Source organism: Artemia sp. Qi Xiang Cuo, chromosome 6 (genome assembly GCF_049724085.1).
Source record: "Artemia sp. Qi Xiang Cuo chromosome 6, ASM4972408v1, whole genome shotgun sequence".
NCBI classification, from domain to species: domain Eukaryota; kingdom Metazoa; phylum Arthropoda; class Branchiopoda; order Anostraca; family Artemiidae; genus Artemia; species Artemia sp. Qi Xiang Cuo.
Window position 1 is genome coordinate 14,474,962 of NC_142799.1, and position 21,197 is coordinate 14,496,158.

The following is a 21,197-nucleotide window of genomic DNA, read 5'->3' on the forward strand; positions in this document are numbered from 1 at the left end:
TAAATTCGGAAGAAATTTCAAGCGAAGGTTCAGGAGGAGTATAAACATAGTGATTAAATTCGGAAGAAATTTCAAGCGAAGGTTCAGGAGGAGTATAAACCTAGTGATTAAATTCGGAAGAAATTTCAAGCGAAGGTTCAGGAGGAGTATAAACCTAGTGATTAAATTCGGAAGAAATTTCAAGCGAAGGTTCAGGAGGAGTATAAACCTTGTTATTAAATTCGGAAGAAATTTCAAGCGAAGGTTCAGGAGGAGTATAAACTTAGTGATTAAATTCGGAAGAAATTTCAAGCGAAGGTTCAGGAGGAGTATAAACCTAGTGATTAAATTCGGAAGAAATTTCAAGCGAAGGTTCAGGAGGAGTATAAACCTAGTGATTAAATTCGGAAGAAATTTCAAGCGAATGTTCAGGAGGAGTATAAACCTAGTGATTAAATTCGGAAGAAATTTCAAGCGACGGTTCAGGAGGAGTATAAACTTAGTGATTAAATTCGGAAGAAATTTCAAGCGAAGGTTCAGGAGGAGTATAAACCTAGAGATTAAATTCGGAAGAAATTTCAAGCGAAGGTTCAGGAGGAGTATAAACTTAGTGATTAAATTCGTAAGAAATTTCAAGCGAAGGTTCAGGAGGAGTATAAACGTAGTGATTAAATTCGGAAGAAATTTCAAGCGAAGGTTCAGGAGGAGTATAAACCTAGTGATTAAATTCGGAAGAAATTTCAAGCGAAGGTTCAGGAGGAGTATAAACATAGTGATTAAATTCGGAAGAAATTTCAAGCGAAGGTTCAGGAGGAGTATAAACATAGTGATTAAATTCGGAAGAAATTTCAAGCGAAGGTTCAGGAGGAGTATAAACTTAGTGATTAAATTCGGAAGAAATTTCAAGCGAAGGTTCAGGAGGAGTATAAACCTAGTGATTAAATTCGGAAGAAATTTCAAGCGAAGGTTCAGGAGGAGTATAAACCTAGTGATTAAATTCGGAAGAAAAAGATTATTGGCTTGTCAGGTTTTTCTGCTCCGGTTACCAATTAGACACATGTTTTGTACTACCAAAGTAGATAAATTTACCGCACACCGGGATCGAATTCAAATTCTGTTCGGGAAATATCGTAAAAAAACTCGAAATTCCGGAATAGAGTAGAGGCCTTTACGCTTCTGTTCTATGCCCAAAAATTCCAGAGAGGGCCTCCTTTAGTTTCATAGTTTTTATTATGTTTTCTATAACTTTCTGAATTTTTCGTTTAATTCGTATATTCCCCCTCCCCCTAATTTTGCCCTCTGTCTTTGACTGGTACATGGTACATGTTACTTAAAGAAAAAAACAATCACATTTTGCAACCTAACCTTATCTGTGATGATGTTTTACCTGGAAAGTGTTTAGCTTTTAAAAATGCTCTATATAAATTAAAAAATTGAATTCCTATTCAGTGCTGTATTTTTTTATTCAGTTACCCTTTCACCTTTACATGGAAAGGGTCGTTAAATTTTAGTTGTGTTTTGTTTTAAGGTTTGTATTTTTTTATAGGATCCTTGCATTTTTATTAGTAATTTTTATTTTATTATCGTGCACTGAGGACGGCCAAGCATAGTCTTGACCGAAATATTTGCATTTTAGTCTACATTTTTCACTGGCTTGTATAATTCTCGTTTTTCTCTTTTTTACTGTTTTTTCGTTTCATAGTTAAAAAAAAAACTTTTTTTTTCGAATGAAATTGAAGAGCAACTTTAAAATGTATGATGTCGGTTACTGCCCCCGATGCTTCAAGCTGAGTATGCTAAAGTTGGACCTTTTTATCTCAAGACTTGCTGAATCAGTCCTCTAATATAAGCAGTGTGATGAAATATCAACTTGACGCTGAAAGAGCTCATTTAAGAACAAAATAGTATTTTTGGATCAAATCTTTGTTATAAAAGATAATCGGTAAATAAAACAGTTGGAATTACCAAGCGGCTGCGGTTTGTTTATTAATTTCTTTTTTTTTAATTACCTTGAGGACTCCACAAGTTCAAACTTTAGTGTAAAGAGCAGGGTAGGAGTGACGGGTTTTCTCATATACACAATAATTTTGTTCCTCTGAACGTTGTTCTTAGATCCATTTTGCCAATGAGAAATTTGTTTTTTTACTTCATTACGTTGCAGTTCTCTATTAATCTTAGTCTTAAAATAACTCAGTAGTTTTAACTATTGCTATACTATTATTATGCTAAGCTATACTACTGCAATCGCACATTTCGTCCAGTGTTTTATTGTAGTATCTGTAGGCATGTACTATCTGAAAATGCTCATATTTTTGTAGTTCCATTCCAAAACTTAGAAAAACTCAGAAACTTTATAAACAACCTCAGAATAGTTTAGAAAAATTTTATTAAAGAAAAACAACTTTAGAAAAGTTTTTATCATTTTTTTTTCTTTCTTTAAGATTCGGATGGGAAGCTAAAGACATCTAGTGAATACAAAGGTTTGGATATCGTTCGTCGAGACTGGGCCCCAATTGCAGTTCGAGCAGGCCATAGTGTAATTGAAACACTTTTTAGTGACTGTTCCCAAGATGAACGCAGCCTTGCAATTCTAACGAACATGCAGAAAATAAGTGAAGATCTTCGGAAGGGAGATATACCCGTTTCACAGTTAACTATTACAAAACAGTTAACAAAGAACCCGGAGGATTATCCTGATAAGAAAAGTTTACCACATGTTCAAGTGGCACTGAGGCTCAATTCAAAGGGAGGTTAGTACCAATTCCATTATTCGCTACTTCCTTGATTCCCAACCTTCCATGCGTGTACTCTTAGAGGAACGTGTTGAGGTTGTTGGGTGTACGCCAAAAGGGCTTGGTAATTGATTTTACTAACTTAAAAATTATAAAAGACTGGGTCTGTTTTTTTTTCTTGTTGTGAATGTCAATAAGTTTTTGTTATTTTGTAATAATTAAGTTATCAGATAATTAATTGAATAAATAAATTGATATTTATTCAGTTTAATATTTAATTTCAATATTAATTCAATACTTAATCTAAAATTTAATAAATAGTCAAGTCAAATAATGAATTATTAATTTTAATTGCAGACACCTCCTTTATTGGCCAAGGAGCCCCTGTGGGGATCAATATTTTTATTCTAAGAATGATTTTCTTATTTGTTTGAAGTATATATATCTATTTAAATCATGAAAAAACAATTTCAAATTATTTTTATTTTATTTTATGTTGTGTTCATAAATAATTAAAATGTTAATTTAAGAAACTACTTTTTTCGCCTTAAAATGTCAAAATTAATTTCGGCTGTCCGCTTCTTAGACAGTTTAAAAAACAGTGAATTGTCCCAAAATAAACTTGTATTTGTATGAGTAATTAGCATAAACCGGTCAACAGTAGTCGTTCAACTACAAGAAACTATGGGTAAAATTTAACTGTGTTGACCTTGAAGTAGCTCTTTCTGCTTTAGATTTTTATTATTGCTATACTTAGACTGTATAAAGAACAGTGAATTGCCCCAAAAGAAGCTTGTATTTGTATAATTGGCATAAACCGATCCTATCCCCTGATAAAAAATGCAAGAAACTATGGGGAAAATTTAAATATGGTGACCTTGAAGTGACCTTGAAATATGGTGACCTTGAAGATCCTATCCCTTGATAAAAAAAATGCAAGAAACTATGGGGAAAATTTAAATATGGTGACCTTGAAGTAGCTCGTTCTACTTTAGATTCTTATTTTTGCTGTTTTTTGTAGTGTTTTTTCGTATAGCAATAGGTGTATTTGTGCTTAAAGCTATTGAAGCGAATATTGTTCTTAAATTGCTGTTTTTGTAGTATATTTTTACAGATTCTTATTATTACTATTTTTTTTGTATTCATAGTTGTATTCATAAATTATTAAAATCTTAATTAAAGAAACTACTTGTTGTTGCGCTGCGCAAAACCGATCAACTGTACGAAAAAACTAGAAATATAAGAAACTCTGGGGAAAATCTAAATTTCTTGACCTTGAAGCACCACTTTCTACTTTAGATTTTTATTTTTTGTTATTGTTTTTTTTTTTTTCTATTGATGTGCTCATTTTTCCTTAAAGCTATTGAAGCGAATAACCATATTCTATTCTTCTCTTAACAATGTTCATTTGTGACAGGTAAAAAGCTGAAAGGTAGTGATACAGTCCCATACGTGATTTGTGAAGATGGCAGTAATTTGCCTGCAATGCAGCGTGCATATCACCCTGACGAAATAAAAAACAACACAGTTCTCAGCCCAGATATAAATTACTATTTGAGTAGCCAGGTTTATCCCGTTGTAATGAGGCTGCTGGAACCCGTGGAAGAAATTAATAATGCTCAGGTTTTGTTTTGTTTCCTTATTTTGTTTTAATTCATTTAGCTAATTTATTAAGGGTTTAATTTGATTAATTTATTTTAATCAAAAGTATTCTGGTTTTACTTAATTTGTTCTAATTTAATTAATTTGATGTAGTTATGAGAAATTATAACTTTTGTTAAATGTTACTAAGGTGGTTTTTATGGGGAAAAGGGCCTTCGGATTTTCTTTAATATTTCCTTCTTTTATGTTTTATTTCTTTATTTTGGTTTTAATGTGTTTAGATGTCTAGTTTTGAGGAATTGTCATTTTTGTACATTTTACCGGAATTTAAACTCTATACCATTTACTTTTTCAACATTTTCATTTAATACACATTTTACTTATAAAATAAGCAGCATTTTCGAGTTGAGTGGCATTGTTTCTTTTGAATACTCTGTGGTTATCGAATGTTTATTTTGCCTTGGTATCATCTGACCAATACGTTTTCTTTTCATTTTTTAGCTGTCTTTTCATTGGACATATCCATTAGTTTCTTATATGTCTTCTTCCCTAGAGGATCTTCTGCATCTTCTTTATGGGGAGAGCGTCCTTTCAATTTTCTTTTTTGGTTGTTAAAAAGGTACTTTCATACCCTAAAATGTACATGTCAGACTCTCTCCTAGAAAAGTCTTGAAACCCTTTACCTCTCATATACACATACACAACCAACTTCTGGCTAAGTACACCAAAACCTCTGCTGTATATGGCCTGGAACGTATCTTTAAACTTGATGAAATGCTGAACGACTATGCAAATAGCCTAAAAAAAAATGTTGAAGACACTTAATAGGAGTCGTTTTGCCTTGCTGGCCTAGTATTGTAAATTTGTTTACTGTTATGAGCGGTTAGGTGGCCAGATCGATGAATTCCAATATACCGACCCTGGAGAAAGCCAACAGAAAGGTTATGCTGCCGGTGTTGATTTTAGTGTACCAACTATCTAGTGAAACTGAAAATTTTACTTTTTGTTCTGTTATTTCCTTCCTGTGCATGAACAATGTTTTTAGGTGAAGTATTTAATATAATTAGTCTTTCCAGGAATTTGATTTTATTCCTAGGAAATTGATTTAAGACTGATAAAGTTAGTCTATTTTTCCGGAGTGTGATTAGTTAGCTTGGCTTGTGAAGGAAGCATATGTAACTGTTAGAATCATAATAACTACAACTACACTTCAATAAAATTTAACAAAAACTTAAACAGAAACCAAATGGCAATTTCAAAGACAACCCAAAAATGAACCAAAAATAAAAACAACGAGCTACTAATTAAACTGCATCATTAAGTGATTTACTATATTCCCCCCCCCCCCAACGAATCGGTTAACCCCGTGAAATAGAATATCAGCTTTGCCTCTGTCCTTATTTTAGCTCTGACTTATATAGAAAAAGATTCTAACCAGAACTAGAATCCCAATGATTCAGAAAATAAAAGTTTGAGCATTGACTCGGAGGACTGAAAATTAGTTACTTTTATGAGAGTGTAATCAATGTTCACTACTGTGAAGCTGAGTGACCTTAGTGTGATTGTAGGGCAAAAGACCTAGTAACCTATTTACAAACTGACTAACCATTGCTTCTATGAAGGCAATCCTTAATATGATATAGCTACAAACTTAAGTAAATATTATGATGGTTCTTCCACTAACCTACCAAAGGATGCTTCTGCACTGTTGACTGAGTATTGACTTTGTTTGCTGGGGGAGAGGGTTTCTCCTCAAACTCCCGAAGAGGGTTTCTTCTCTCTTATATGGTACTGGATTAATCAAAGCTTCTCTCTTTCTTATTTGTAGAAAACGGATCCTTTATTTCAGTTAGAATCTGGTAATTATAACTGAATTGGTTTCAAAAGCTTTACGTATACCTTTAATGTATAAGGCAAGCAACAATAATGTATATTTCAAATATATACATCCAAAGTCATAAATCACTATCAATCCTGTGTTCAAAAAGCCCAGGTTACCCTCAGTCGGTATGCTAATGCGCTACTTCTGCGAAAATTCTTACAAAATTCTTTTTTTATAGCGAAAACGTGGGGACTGGCCTCCTGCCTATCAAAGTATAATTAATGCATCAGCTCTTAAAAGATCTTTGTTATTCTTCTTTAATTCTTCTTTAATGTTTTTATTCTTCTTTAATGTTTTTATTCTTCTTTAATGTTAGTGTGTTAACTGACTTCTGTGAATATTGTTTCCAAATTCCGTGTTACAGCAAAAATATGAGAATTAGCCTTTAGTTTGTGAGTGTATAATTGAAACATCAGTTTTTAAAGTAGAAGCCCAAAGAGTATGGGTAACTTATAAAAGTGGGAACAGGCGCTAAAGTCGGCAAACAAAAATATCAACGCCACCTCGTGTGTGGTGACACTTGATATTTTTCAAGCTATGTAATAATTTTTCTGTCAAGAACTGAGATCATATACTTATTATTACCCTAGTTTTACCAATTAAATTGATTATTCTTATTATTACACTAAAAAAAAAATGCCTAAGTGCCGGCAAACGCTAGATATTGTTGATAGTTTTTTTGTCGACACTAGCGCCAGTTCCCACTCCTAGAAGTTACCCATACTCTTTGGTAGAAGCCATGTTCATTTGGAAATATTCAGCTAGTTAATAAAAGTATTTTCAGTCCTGTAGTGGCGCAGTGGGTAAAGTTTTCAGGCTTAGAGACTTAGCTTTTTCAGGTCTCAAAACTAGTCATTTTTTCTCAAGTGACTAAAAAAAATTTCTCGAACCTTCACAAAAGAATATGCACTATATTTTTTAATGTATGTTGTCCTACAGGCTCTTTGGCTAGTTCAGAGTTTTTCAAGTTAAGAGGTTTTTAAGGTTAATCTTTAAGAGGTTTTTTTTTCTCAAAGAACTTAGGTTTCAAGACAAAAAATTTTATAGCACCAATCGAGAACTCGAGTTACCAATTTATTAAACAACACTCCCCGGAAACCAATTTTGATTGCCCCACATTAAGCTATAACATTTTGAAAAATATTGAAAATCTGAAAAATTAAGGAAAGTAATCAAATAAAGTTATTGCTGATAAATAAAAATTAAAAATAAACATTAATCAAAGCACAAGGAATTAGTAATAATTTCTGAGACCACCTGCAAATCATGACAAAACATAAAATCGCAAAGAAGAGAGAACGAGGACAATAACAGCCAGTGAAAATTTACCCTTTCACCGTTACTCTGAAAGGGTCATCTTATTTTAGTTCTGTGGTTTGTTTTAAGGCTTGGTTTTTATATTTCTATCGGTATTATTCTGCACTGAGGACGGTAAAGCGGAGGTCTTTTCGTGATTTTATGTTTTGACAAGCAATTAGATAAATTACTTCATTAAATGATTTGTTTTGTTTCAGATTGCTGCAACTATGGGTCTTGATGTTTCCATAGCCAAGGATTACAAAGTGTCAAAACAAGCGGAAGAGGATTCTGTTGAGGCAAATGAAGAAGAAAAATATCGGGCTTGCAAAAGGTGAACTTTTATTTTAACTTTTGAAAGGTACTACTATTGCTACTACAAATTAGACTGCCTTACTATAATAAATTTATAATAAGATTATACAGTGTATACTATATAATATATGTATGTTTGTAAAATAATAATATGTAATATATCCTAATATATAACAATGATAATGAATTATTGAGACCATCTATACAGACAAATTGCAATAAGAAAATTACATGGGTGAAAAAAAAGAACTTAAAACAAAAAGAAATGATGAAGAAATATCTTTTGGAAAGTATTCTCCGGGTTCTTTGTTAACTGTTTTGTAAAATTTAACTGTGGCACGGGTATATCTCCCTTCCGAACGTCTTCACTTATTTTCTGCATGTTTGTTAGAATTGCAAGGCTGCTTCTATGTAGCTTTTATCAGCGATGAAAGAAATATAGAAAGCAAGCTTACTCTTTTTATGTTACTTTCTTTTCAGGTGTAAAGTTTTTTTTTTTTTTTTTTTTTTTTTTTTTTTTTTTTTTTTTTTTTTAGGGGGAAGCCTTTTTTAGAAAATGGGGAAAATGAGCTATTATTTCAGCGTTGAATTCCATATATCCTAGGCATGCTGTTACGTACTGTATTGTTATTTTTCAAAATAATTGAATGCTGTTAACTTTCACTTGCAAAATTGAATTTATTCTGGTTAAAATTCATTTTTGTCCCTTTTTTGTGCCACAATCATATATTATTTTATTTAACTGTCTGGCTTATACATACAGCAATGCAACTGTTATGCTATTGAAAACAATATTTCTGGTTTTGCCACTGAAATATCATTAAAAACACGATACTATGTCTTTTACTTCTAATGCGTTTTGCGTTGCCGGACAAATAAAAAATGCCTAATATGCTGCTAGCCCTTTGCCCAGTCCAGTCATTAAGTTTAATGCATCTGTTAATTCATTACTTGAAGTTTTTCTAGCATCTAGAATATATTTCTTTAAGCTTTAATGGATTTTAAATGTCCATGTAGGGTTGCCACCTGTAGCAAGAAAGTGCTATTTTAGCACTATTTTATAATGTGTAGCACGTGCTCAGGGTTGCAAAAATAGTGCTAAAATGGCAAGAAAGTATTATTTTAGCACTATATTATTATGTGTAGCACTATAGCACGGGCTCAAGTTTGCTAAAATAGTGCTAAAATGGCATGAAAGTACTGTTTTAGCACTGTTTTATTATGTGTAGCCCTGTAGCACGTGCTCAGGGTTGTTAAAATTGTGCTAAAATGGCAAGATCTCTCCCACTACAGTCTCTCCCACTATTTTTATTTTAGATACGCTGGAGCAGTGCCAAGAAATTTGGATCAAGTACTTACATATAGCTTTGATCGAGATTGCTAGCGCTACCAGCATTGCTAGCTTTCTCGTATTTATCAGGCTTGCCCTGAGTTATACTTTTGGGAAGGTGGTTTTCTGCTCTGGCATTATTTCCCTTTTTAAACAGAGGGGGTGAAAATGCTGTTTTTCAATCTCTTGGCACTTCCTTGGTACATAGGGAGACTTTGAATAATCGGGAGAGTGGTTCGGCGATGGTTTCAGCAGCTTCTTTTAGGAGACGTGGATTGAACTTATCTTTCTCAACTGACTTGTTTGACATCTAGCAATTTAAATCGTTGGAGGAGTTTCAAACAATGAATCTCAATAGACTCGAGTACTTACATACGACTTTGATCGAGTAGCCATCAAATATATTACAAACACTGTTATCTTGCTAGCACTACAAGCATTGCTAGCTTGATTCGTGATTGCCAACAAGTTTCTTCCAAACTAAGAAATATTTGGTTTAAAACATTAAATGATAGGCGAAACGGTCTAAGATTGAACAAATGTATTATAAGTTTCAATTCAAGGAGTGAAGTTACACAATATGCTGGGAACAAAAACAATAGGATCTTATCTCTGGGGCTCTTTAAAGCTATTATTACTTCTAAAGCATGGAAGGTTTAAATTGGGAAAATTCAGTGTCATTAACTGAAATCAGGGGAGATCACCTTTTTAGGAGGGAGAGGGCGAGTTTCTTCCGAATATCCACCCTCTAAAAATATAGAATTGTATAAAAAATACAGGGAATACTGTAAAATTCGTACAAATATTGGGGTGGTTGGGGGTGGTGTGTGTGGACAAAAAAAAAAATTCATCCCAGCAGTGGCTTCTGTGTCTAACTTCAGTTATATTATAGTTGTATTTAAGTATGACGGCACTAGACCCTCAAGGTCCAAACCGGCGGTGCTGATCTCCGTTTTGTGGTATTTCAGCCAGGAAGTGCAATAGGACGATTTTATATCCAGGGGGAGGGGTAGGGGATTTGACCCTCACCTCGTAATGTTTGTCCGACTGTTAAAAACGTAACAAAAATGAATATAAACGAATTTCTTATGCATTTTTAAAAGTTTTTTAAACTTTAAAAAACTTATATAAAATATAATAAAGGTTCTTATGTAGGGACGTACACAGGGGGCGAGGTTTCTCGAGTTCCCCCGCAAAAATTTTTAATTTTCCCAAATTTATTGGCATGTTTAATTCAAACTATCTAAAGAATTTGTTTTTATCAAGTAAAAATCCCTCCCAGCTGTAGGTTCTGTGTCTAACTTCAGTTATATTATAGTTGTATGTAAGTATGACGACACTAGGCCCTTAAGGTCCAGACTGGCGGTGCTGATCTCCGTTCTGTGGTATTTCAGCCAGGAAGTGCAATTGGACGATTTTGTATCTTTCTTTGCACAATATTTTATTGAAAGAGTAATATTCTTCTGTTTTTTGGTTTTTTTTTCTAGGTTGCAATTCAAATGTAACAGCTGCGAAACGGAAAATATCGTTGATGGAGTTTACAGAATTGTAGTAAGTTTTTCTTTTGCTTTTCAAATTTGCATGTCTAAATTTAATATTTGATTTGTCGCTAGAACATTGATTAAATTGTTTCCCTTTTTGCCATATATTTATAAACGCCTTAGTTCCGTTTAGTCAAGTAGTTATGTCGACCTAATCAGTAAGAAAAACTCAGTCTTTAATAAAAAGAATTTAACTTTATCAAGTTTGACCTTCTGTTAATATTTAATTCTTTGATAATCAAGTTCCATATAAATTCAGCAGACGAAAGCTCCGAAAAGGAATATAAATTGAAAATGGGGAAGGTGACAGGAGAAGGGGGAGGGGTACTATTCAGCACTCAATTTCTATTGCCGTTGTGTGTTTTACGTATCAGTTCTACATTTTAGGGTGTAGCAACTGATTCTGCCTTTGTAAATGCTGTGATGTGCAAGGTTTCTGGTTAATTACGTTCCAAATCGGCCGTGTGTTACTGTAAATGGTGTGTTGCGTTTGATTCTGCCTTTATGAATGCCTTTCCAAGTAATTTTCTAGGCAATGTAGATTTTAACGGCTATGTTTGCTGACTTTTGCATCTCTCTTTGGGGTGAAGTTCTTGTGTAAACTGCAAGAGTGGAGAGGAGAAAGTAATTAGGGTAAGAGTATTTTGAAAAATTACAAAGTAAGGCGATTAAAATTTTAAAGAATCGGCTGGAATCCTGAAAATCCCAGCCTCTTTGTTTAAAACATTATACTTACAGTTAATCCAAAAATCGGTTAATTTGCCCTACATTTATGCAATTTTTTTTCTTCCGTACCTGAGATAAAGAAGCACAATTTTAGTGTTGTTCTTTTAATTATTATAAAACCGTATTCAAATCATATATTTTTTTTCAACTTTTGCAGTTTCTTTTAACAATTGTTTGTTCCTTTTTTTTTTCGTTGAATTATGTGTAGAATCCTCTTGAGGTAGAGTTTTTATTGTTTATGAGGATGAAGCTGTCTCTAGAAACTCTAGGGACTGGGGCTCAAACTTGCCTATCCCAAGTGCTTCACCCTCACATAGTAGTGACCATTAAGGTAAATGCAGTCATAGAACTGATTTGGTTTTTCAATTCTGTTCTGACCTTAGTTGGTTTATACTGTCATGTGCTGTCAGTAATAGCCGTGGCATTGTTGTTTGCGGCGTTAGTTTGAGGTGTTGATGCGTTTATTCTTTCTTCTTATGGCTAATTCTTTTTTTTTTACTGCAGTGGCTCCATCAACACTGACGATACGCTCCTAGTCTTAAGATAAGATATTTATTTCAAAAAATGACTATCACAAGCCCCGAAGGGCCGAATTCGCATTTCGGGGTCATATAATAAAAAAAAACATAGAAATAGCACAACAACTAAAAAACTGGCTGAACAGTGCCAAAAAACAACAATATCAGAAAGGCAAAGCCATTCATTAGTCTAAAAAACAAAAAGTGTCAAATGTAAGAAAGTTAAAAAGACACAAACTAAAACAAAACCAAAAAAAAAAATTGAGAAAAAATAGTGTTAAAAAGGTTTAAAAGAGAGTATATAAAAAGGGGAGGGAACGGAAGAACCAAACGGACACAAGCATGGGTATCACCAGTACCAGTACATGGGTATCAACGGATGGGGGACAAGATAGGGACGGGTTGAGAAACAGTACGTGGCAGGCGGTGTCTGGATGGGGAGTGTCTTTTGGGGAAAATGTATTCCGTGCGAGGGTTTATTATTGTATTTTTTGCAAAACGGAGGCACAGCGTTCCTCTCCTGTGCTCAAGAGTTTCCAGCTTGGCCTTCTTTAGAAGGAGTGAATATGGTACCAAAGTTTCTTTAAAAATTATTCTAAGGGCTCTTTTTCGAATAGATTCAATTTTATCTGATTCATCACGGGAGATGCCAGGATGCCAAACTGGACAAGCATATTCAAGATGCGGGTGGACAAAGGAAGCATAAATTCTTAAAGAATGGGATGAGGGGACGTTAAATTTATTCAAGAGCTTAAGGAGAGACATGGACGAATTAGCTCTACGGACAATATCTTTCACGTGAATATCCCACTTTAAATTACAGGAAATTGTAACCCCAAGTAATTTAAAGGAAGACACAGAAATATTTGGGGGGAAAGGGTCAAGGAATGCGGGAATAGATTTCAAGAAATTTACCGTCATTATATTTGATTTAGTGGAATTTACTTTCCTATTTAGGTTCTTAGCTTCATCCGAAATGTGGGTTAGAATTTCAAGGGGTCACTTTTAATATTCATGTGACATACTTCGAGGATCGACAAGTCATCCACGTATTTCCACCTTTGGGAGAAGACCTTACCAATATCGTTAATCATGACTAGAAATAAAAGTGGTCCCAATAAGGTTCCTTGAGGAATTCCACAATATATTTTGGCTTTTCCTCATTGTGTTTTGTTTTCATTATTCATTTCCTCATTTTATGTATTTGTTGTACATTCCATTTCATTTTAATTATTTTGTTTTCATTTCCTCATTTTATGTACTTGTTTTACCTTAGCTTGATTGCTCCAATTAAGGGATTTTCAGGGATTACCTCTACTTGGAGATTATTCCAGATGGCGACGGATCGTCGGGTGAAGCTCATCTTTAGGTATCCCTAACTTGGTCTACCCTGCAATTGATACTGAACTGTGTTTTGACCAGTCACCCTACAGGTATTGCTCTTTCAGGGACGAGCTTTGATAACTCCTCTTATGGAGAGGAAAGCACATATTAGTAAAAGACCGACAAAGTTGCCGCGCCCAAACGATCTTTAATCGATTGCAAGAGTTTGGTGTCAGGGTTTCCGGAAGTTCCTGCACGAGCAGCTCGATTTTCGGCACGCTGGAAGGGAGCGATATAGTTTTCTGAAGCACCGGCAAAAAGGGGGCATGCATATTCCCTGACTGGTCTGATGTACGACATGAGCAGAGGCAAAATGGATTCGTTAAGGAGATAGCTCCAGCATCTTAGGATATTAGATCTAATTTTTCTCCCGGCTAAACTCTTACGTTAGATATGATACAGAGTGGAAATACCTTTGAAAATAGCCACTTTATCGCAGATCAATGTAGATGTATGATAAGGTCTATAAGTTGCAGTTATAATCATCGGGTCTAGCATACTTAGAACCTGCATGGCGTGGTAACTATAAGAGAGGGAAAATTCTGATTCTGTTTTTGGATTCAGAATAAAAAATTTCGATGGGAATGTAATTACAAGTTTTCATAGATAAAACTGTAAAAGAAAAATACTTTTAGAAACATTCGGATTAGATATTTCGGATAGATGTCAAAATTTGTATTAGAAGAATGAAAATTGTAAATATTAAGTGCTATATTTAATGCTAAATAGAGTAAAATCGCTAACTTGCAGGAAAGTAAAATTTCAAAGTATTCTACGCAAAACTGTTCGTAACGGAAAAAAAAAACTGATTGCAGCCTTAGAATTAGCAAGAGATTATGTTGAACTCACCGTTGCTACCCCGCATGCAAAAGAAATCTTCAAACTGTTTGATGAATGTAATTATTCTCTCTTCTCCAATCTTGTGTTTATTGGCTCATTTCTGCTTTCTTTTCCTCTGTTTTGTACGCATGGAGTCTAATGGAACTGACGCTGAATTATTATGACAATTGCGAATGTTGGTGAAAACTTTTATTGTTTTTTGCTCAGTACTCATTTTTGAGGTTAAGCTAACCTTGTAGGCTATTACTCAGTTACCTTTGAGTTAGTTAACTTAATTTTTTATCTTGATAGAAGGACCTTATTTTGTGAGGCTTCTTTTTTCAGATTTTCTAACTGAAAAATTCAAATTTTTCTAAAGTCATTTATTACATTTTTTGCTGAATTATTCTTGCTGTAGACCTTGTATTGTTAAACCTCAGCTGTGATTTATTTTCTCTGAAACAAAAAGTGTTGAATTAATAAAAATAGTTCAAAAATGGCCATCTATTTGAATAAAAACCTAATAGTACAAAATTTACACATAACTTTCAAAGATGGGTGATTATGACAGAACCTTAAGCAACCTCCAGGATGAGAATTTGAGAGAAACTTTCCAGGGACAATTGAATACTGAATTCAAGAGTTTAAAATTTGATAATGTCGAAGGTAGTTGGAATAATTTTAGAAATTAATTTGTGAAGTTGCTGATGGTGTCGTAGGGAAGAAATCTAGGACTGCAGCTAAGAATATTAGTGAAAAAGCTTTATTTTTTATAGAAAGGAGAAAGGACTTGTACAAGGATTATGTGAGTGATAGATCATATGAACACAAAAGGAGAGTAAAAAAAGTGGAGAAAGTATTAAAATATGAACTAAGGAGGTGTGAAGTGGAGGCCATGGATAAAATTGCCGAGGATCTGGAAGATGCAGCTAGACGGCATAGTAGTAAAATATTGTACTGGCATATCAATAAATTGGGAGGGAGTAGTCAATCCGGACTTGGCCCAGTTAAAGATAGGAATGGGGCCACAATTAGCGGTAAGGAAAGAATTAAAGAGCGATGGGCAGAACATTTTGAGAATTTGCTACTCTGAGGTTAGAAATAAGTTACTGAAGATTATAAATATGATTTTTGAAAAAGGGGAAGAACCAAATGATTTTAGGAAAACCTTAATTAAGCCACTTTATAAGAAAGGTGATAAAAGTGAGTGTGGTAATTATCGAGGCATTAGTCTAGTCTCTGTAGGTAGCAAAATACTTAGTAATATGATACTTTTTAGACTGAGAGATGCCGTAGACAAAGTTTTAAGAGAAGAACAGGGCGGTTTTAGAAAAGGTAGAGGATGCGTCGACCAAATTTTCACTCTTAGGTTAATAATTGAGAAGTGCCTGAGTTCTCAAACACCTTTGGTCCTTAGTTTTATAGATTATGAGCAAGTCTTCGATTCTGTTGATAGAAGAGCTTTAGCAAAGGTTTTATCCTTGTATGGTAAACCAGACAAATAGATTAAAGTGATTAGTGCTATGTACGAGAATAACACTGCTGCGGTTAAGGTAGGAAATGAGGTTAGCAGCTGCTTCTTATTAAATCAGGAGTTAAGCACGGTTGTTTTCTATCCCCTTTTCTATGGATTATTTTGATTGACTTTGTATTAAGGCTCAAAGGAAAGGCAATGTGGTACCAGGGAATCAAATGGGAAGGAAACAGTCTCGTGGACTTAGATTATGCTGATTATTTAAGCATCCTAGAGGAAAGTGTGAGCAAAATGAATGAACTTTAAGAGGTCTTGCGATTTCAGGGTGCTAGAATAGGTTTGAAAATTTATGTTAAGAAGACTAATTCATTGAGGCTAGGAATAAGTCAAGATGAAAAGGCGACGTTGGGTAAGGAAAAGATTGATCAAGTGGGCAGCTTCACTTACCTTGGTAGTATTATTAGTAAAGATGGTGGGAGCAGTGAAGATGTTAAAAGTAGAATAGCCAAGGCTCAGGGTGTTTTTTCACAATTAAAAAAAGTTTGGAAGAATAGGAAGATAAGTCTCCAAATCAAGATTAGAATATTGGAAACTACAGTGATGACAGTAGTCAAATATGACTCTGAAGCATGGGTGCTTCAGAAAGCGGATGAAGATTTGCAAGATGTTTGCCAGAGAAATTGCCTAAGAATTGTTCTGGGTACCCTGATGACTGACCGTATTCTAAGCAGCAGGCTGTACGGAAAATGTGGTTTAATACCGCTCTCTAGGGCTATATCAAGGAGGCACACTTGTGCCTCTATAAAGAGGCGACCCACCACAATGTTAAGCGATTTCAGGTCCTAGAGGTCGCAGAGAGACGGCGGTAATCGCATTTTGTAGCCCAAGCTCAAACTAAGAAACTTGCAAAATTTCATCCTCCTCCGACTTTATCTTCATGGGGTAAACTGGGCCGGAAGTTTGGGTCCTCCCACCACAGCCCCCCTTTAACGTTGTCTGATTGGGCTGAAATTTAGAGGTTAAGGTTTCCTAGGGCCCAGGAGCTTATCCTCGAAATTTTAGCTCAATCCGATCACTCCTTCCCTGTTTTCAAAAAACCAAATATAGCCACTTAAAATTCATCATTTCTTTTTTTCCTTAGCCACGCCTACAGGCCACAGTTGGCAACGGATCCGGTTGAATGAGGACTCATTCGAAGCAGAATTCGACCTGTTAGGGCCTTTTGATATTTTCAGACCGAAAAAATTATCCCCCGAATTTACATTTACGAAAAACCTTGTTTTTCTATATTAGCCCATGTTAATTTTTCCCACCACAACCCCCCTTTAACTTTGTCTGATCAGGCTGAAATTTAGAGGATAAGCTTTCCTGGGGCCTGGAAGCTTATCCTCGAAATATCAGCTCAATCTGATCACTTCTTCCCTGTTTTCCAAAAACCAAATATCAAGTTTTGCTTGCGTCAAAAAGATTCATCACCTCACTAAAAAACAATTACAATTATGTCTCTTTAGTGTAGCGGTGAGACTTCTGGGTGTCAGGCGGAAAACCCGAGTTCGATTCACCGATAGATCAAATTTTTTATATACTGAATTAAATTTAAAAAAAAAAATTCAGTTTCTTTTTTAAATTATTTGAAAAAAATTATGTTTTCTAAAGAGTTAAAAAAAATGAGTTACAAGGTCGACCCTTAAAACACCCTGTCGAGAAAGAAAAGAATAATACACAATCATCTAACAGTTAGTCAAGCAATAATAAGTAATAAACTGTACAAAAACGTGCAGAAATTATTTGAAAAAAACTACGTTTTCTAAAGAGTTAAAGAGGCTGAGTTACAAGGTCGAACCTTAAAACGTACAGGGATTAGGAGGCACAGTTGGGGGACTGCCGCCCCCAAACCCCCGCTTTCGCAGCCTTTAAATAAAAAAAAAGTTTTTTAAACTGAAAGTAAGGAGCGACATTAAATCTTAAAACGAACAGAAATTATTCCGTATATGAAAGAGGCTGTGCCCTCCTCAACGCCTCGCTCTTTACGCTAAAGTTTGACTTTCTCACAACTCTTTTTTTAAACAATAAAAACTTTAGCGTAAAGAGCGAGGCGTTGAGGAGGGCACAGCCTCTTTCATATACGGAATAATTTCTGTTCGTTTTAAGATTTAATGTCGCTCCTTACTTTCAGTTTAAAAAACTTTTTTATTTAAAGGCTGCGAAAGCGGGGGTTTGGGGGCGGCAGCCCCAACTGTGCCTCCTAATCCCTGTACGTTTTAAGGTTCGACCTTGTAACTCAGCCTCTTTAACTCTTTAGAAAACGTAGTTTTTTTCAAATAATTGAAAGAAAGGTTGATATGGCTAGGGAACGTTGTGCGGATGAAGGACGACAGATTTCCGAAGATTGTTCTTTTCGGCAAACCGTCTAGGGCTAAACAGAAAGCAGGTCGTCCTCGTCTAGGGTGGGGGGACTTCATAAAGAAAGATTTAAAGGAAATGGGAACTTCCTTGGAGGGTGTAAAGACGGAGGCTTTGAATAGATTAGGATGAAGGAGGAGCGTGCGTAGCTGTGTTGGCCTCAGGTGGCTTGGTGCTGCGGTGAGTTGTTAGTAGTAGTAGTAGTTAAGCAACCTTGCCGCCTTAGAGAAGGTAATACGGCACTTTTACCTATCTTCTCGATTGCAAGTGTTTTTTTTTTTTTCTCCTTTTTTTTTTTTTTTTTTTTTCTTTTAGGAATAGTTAAACCTGACAAGCCAAAACAAAAATTACACACATAACTTAACTTCTCGGCTGGCTTAATACGTGTTAGCAAGACCGTATCCAGGGGGTTCTACCGGTTTTGAATCCTCGAAATTTTTGTCCGACCCGTAAAAACGTAACGAAAATGCATATAAACAAATTTTGATGCGTTTTTAAAGTATTTTTTGTATGACATCCTCTTGAATGGATTTTTTTGTAAGGATCTTTTATAACCTAGCTCATTCAGTGTTTGCCACAGGATATAGAAAACAGTATTTCAATACTCATATAAAGTATATCTACAAACAGATAACCCAACATATTGGTAGATATCCTCCCTAAGAGATTTCAAAGATACCTCGCCAGGTTGTTTAAAAAGACAAAATCTCTTCCTCTCTTCTCTCTCCCTCTTTCCCTCTCTCTCTCTCTCTCTCTCTCTCTCTCTCTCTCTCTCTCTCTCTCTCTCTCTCTCTCTCTCTCTCTCTCTCTCTCTCTCTCTCTCTCTCTCTCTCTTCTCTCTCTCTCTCTCTCTCTCTCTCTCTCTCTCTCTCTCTCTCTCTCTCTCTCTCTCTCTCTCTCTCTCTCTCTCTCTCTCTCTCTCTCTCTCTCATATTTACTCGCTAAAAGTAAATATGGGACTTTCTAATTTTGTTCCCTCTTCTTTCCTAGGAAGAAGGTGCTGAATTCAGTCTTTCCCGATGTATAAACCGAGATTGTTCCAATTCTCCATTGCTAAATATTGGATATCTAAGTAATCTCTTGGTATCCTCTATTAGAGAACATATTGGACTGTATTACAAGGTCGGTCCATTTGATAATTTTGTTTTCGCCATGTGTTTTATCTAAACAATCTTACTTTTAAGTTTTGTAATAGAACAGTTTTTTCTTCTTCTGTATTTGCAATAGAACAGTATTTTCTTATGATCTGTATTCTTTTTCCTCTGTATGTGACTTAACATCTGCTTTATAGTTATATTTACCAGGTATCCTTTCATCTCAGAGGCTATACAATACCTGCACGCTGATTGGGGACGGGGGGGGGGGGTGTCCCTCCATACGTTCTCCTAATTTTGTATATTTTAGCCTAAAAATATACGAATTATTTTTTTTGCTTCTTTTATATATTTTTTTGTTCCATGTTATAAATTGTTTGCGCTTTGAACATGGGCTCATACAGGTGGCTGTAATCCAGTAAAGTTACAACATTTTGCCAACATTGTAAATTCTTAATCAAGACAAACACAGCAAATCGCTTTTCTAAATAATTTTCCACCAATACTATTCCTCAGTCTCCACCTAGAGCTACATGAGGAATGCATTGTAATGGGATGGTAACACCACACTTGCACACTGGGGGGGGGGGGTAATGGTCCCTTCATAGGTTTTCCTAATTTTGTGTATATTTGCCTAAAAATTCCCCTTGTATTTATCCAGACCTTTAAAATCCCAACAAACCATTCTCTAAAATTCCGTGTTATAAATTGTTGACGTTTTGAATTTGGGCTTATTTGGGGGTCTGTAATTCTATAATGCTCCAACGTTTTGCCAATATTTTTAATTTTGAATCAAGACAAACACAACAAGAGATTTATCCTTTTCAGCAGTTAATCTAAACCTAAATTTTTGTCTGAGGTTCTTGAAGTTCTTATGTACAAAAAAAAAAAAAAAAAAAAAAAAAAAAAAAAAAAAAACAAGACACGTTTTAAACCCTTTTCTTAAGTCCTGGCTGAAGAACTGTGCCATCTAGATAAGATAAAAAGAAACAATAAAATAAAATCTAATTCTGGAATGCTGTAACGCATATTTTTTATTCCTTGAATAATCTGTAACCTCTTTTTTTTAAAGAAGAAGCTTGAAAACACCTTTTTTAACGCGTTTCGTAAGTAGTGGCTGAAGAAGTGATTCTCCTAACTTAGACAAAAAGGAACAAAAAGATGCAACTCAGGAAAGCAGGGATAATTCTATAATGTCGCAATTTTTGCCTGTAATTTAAATTTGTATCATAGACAAAGATATAAAGCATTTTTTCCCATTTTTTAAATAAAATCAACCAATTCTATTCCTCAGTCTCCGCCTAGAACTGCAAGAGAAATATATGGTAATGGCTTGAATTCAAATGTAAGTCTAGTTCACGATTTTTAACGGCTAAATGCCTCACCTCTTTCCTAATATTATTTGCAAGGGCGTATCAAAGATTTTTTTTGTGAGTGTGTGTGTGTGGGGGGGGGGGGTACCAACAAACTTTACAAAATACCTAAAGAATTTTTTTATATATTTTTGTTACTTTTTTACGGGTCGTTTGAAAATTTCGGGGGCGGGGGTTCAAGCCTTGTAAGAGGCCCCTGGATACGGCCTCGATCATTTGTGACTGACTAAACAACTTAAACTGAACACGTGTAGATACATGCTTAGCTAATATATTGATAGCTGCTTTGTAAGTAGATTCGTTCAGCCTAATGTATAGAATTTTTTTGCATCTCATCAAATGCAATATTTGGACCAAAATATAAGATTTGGACATCAATAGGTTTTTTAAAAGTTGTGGTTATTTTATTTTTTGTTTTTATGGTAGCATAGTGTGTAAATTTCCACATTTTCAAATGCAAAATCGAACGTATCATTTGGTTTAATAAAGGACTTACTTGACTTACGGCTCTTGTTAGGACGATGTACAGAACGATGAGGCCAGGCGCTTCTAGGTTGACATAACGCCTGCCAGGCTCGTGTCTTTCTTCCACTTGGATGTGGGATAAGGCAAGAATTTCATTGCCTTTGTCTTTCCACCTAGTAGGGGGGAGTCCTCTGGGACGTTTCCATCAGTGCAAGGTGGGGTCGAAGTCAAACACAGCCCCTGCTGGGGCGTCATGGGGCAAACA

The 21,197-nt window shown here is 35.0% G+C and overlaps 1 protein-coding gene across 1 annotated transcript in view; it reads left to right on the forward strand.

Moving 5' to 3' along the window:
• PolA1 (DNA polymerase alpha catalytic subunit) overlaps positions 1-21,197 on the forward strand; it is a 104,897-nt gene that overhangs the window by 75,354 nt on the left and 8,346 nt on the right. The window contains exons 15-19 of the mRNA XM_089090503.1: positions 2,421-2,729; positions 4,129-4,334; positions 7,710-7,825; positions 10,624-10,687; positions 18,991-19,122. Of these exons, the coding sequence (XP_088946629.1) occupies positions 2,421-2,729; positions 4,129-4,334; positions 7,710-7,825; positions 10,624-10,687; positions 18,991-19,122 (827 nt within the window). The remainder of the gene's footprint in view (positions 1-2,420; positions 2,730-4,128; positions 4,335-7,709; positions 7,826-10,623; positions 10,688-18,990; positions 19,123-21,197) is intronic.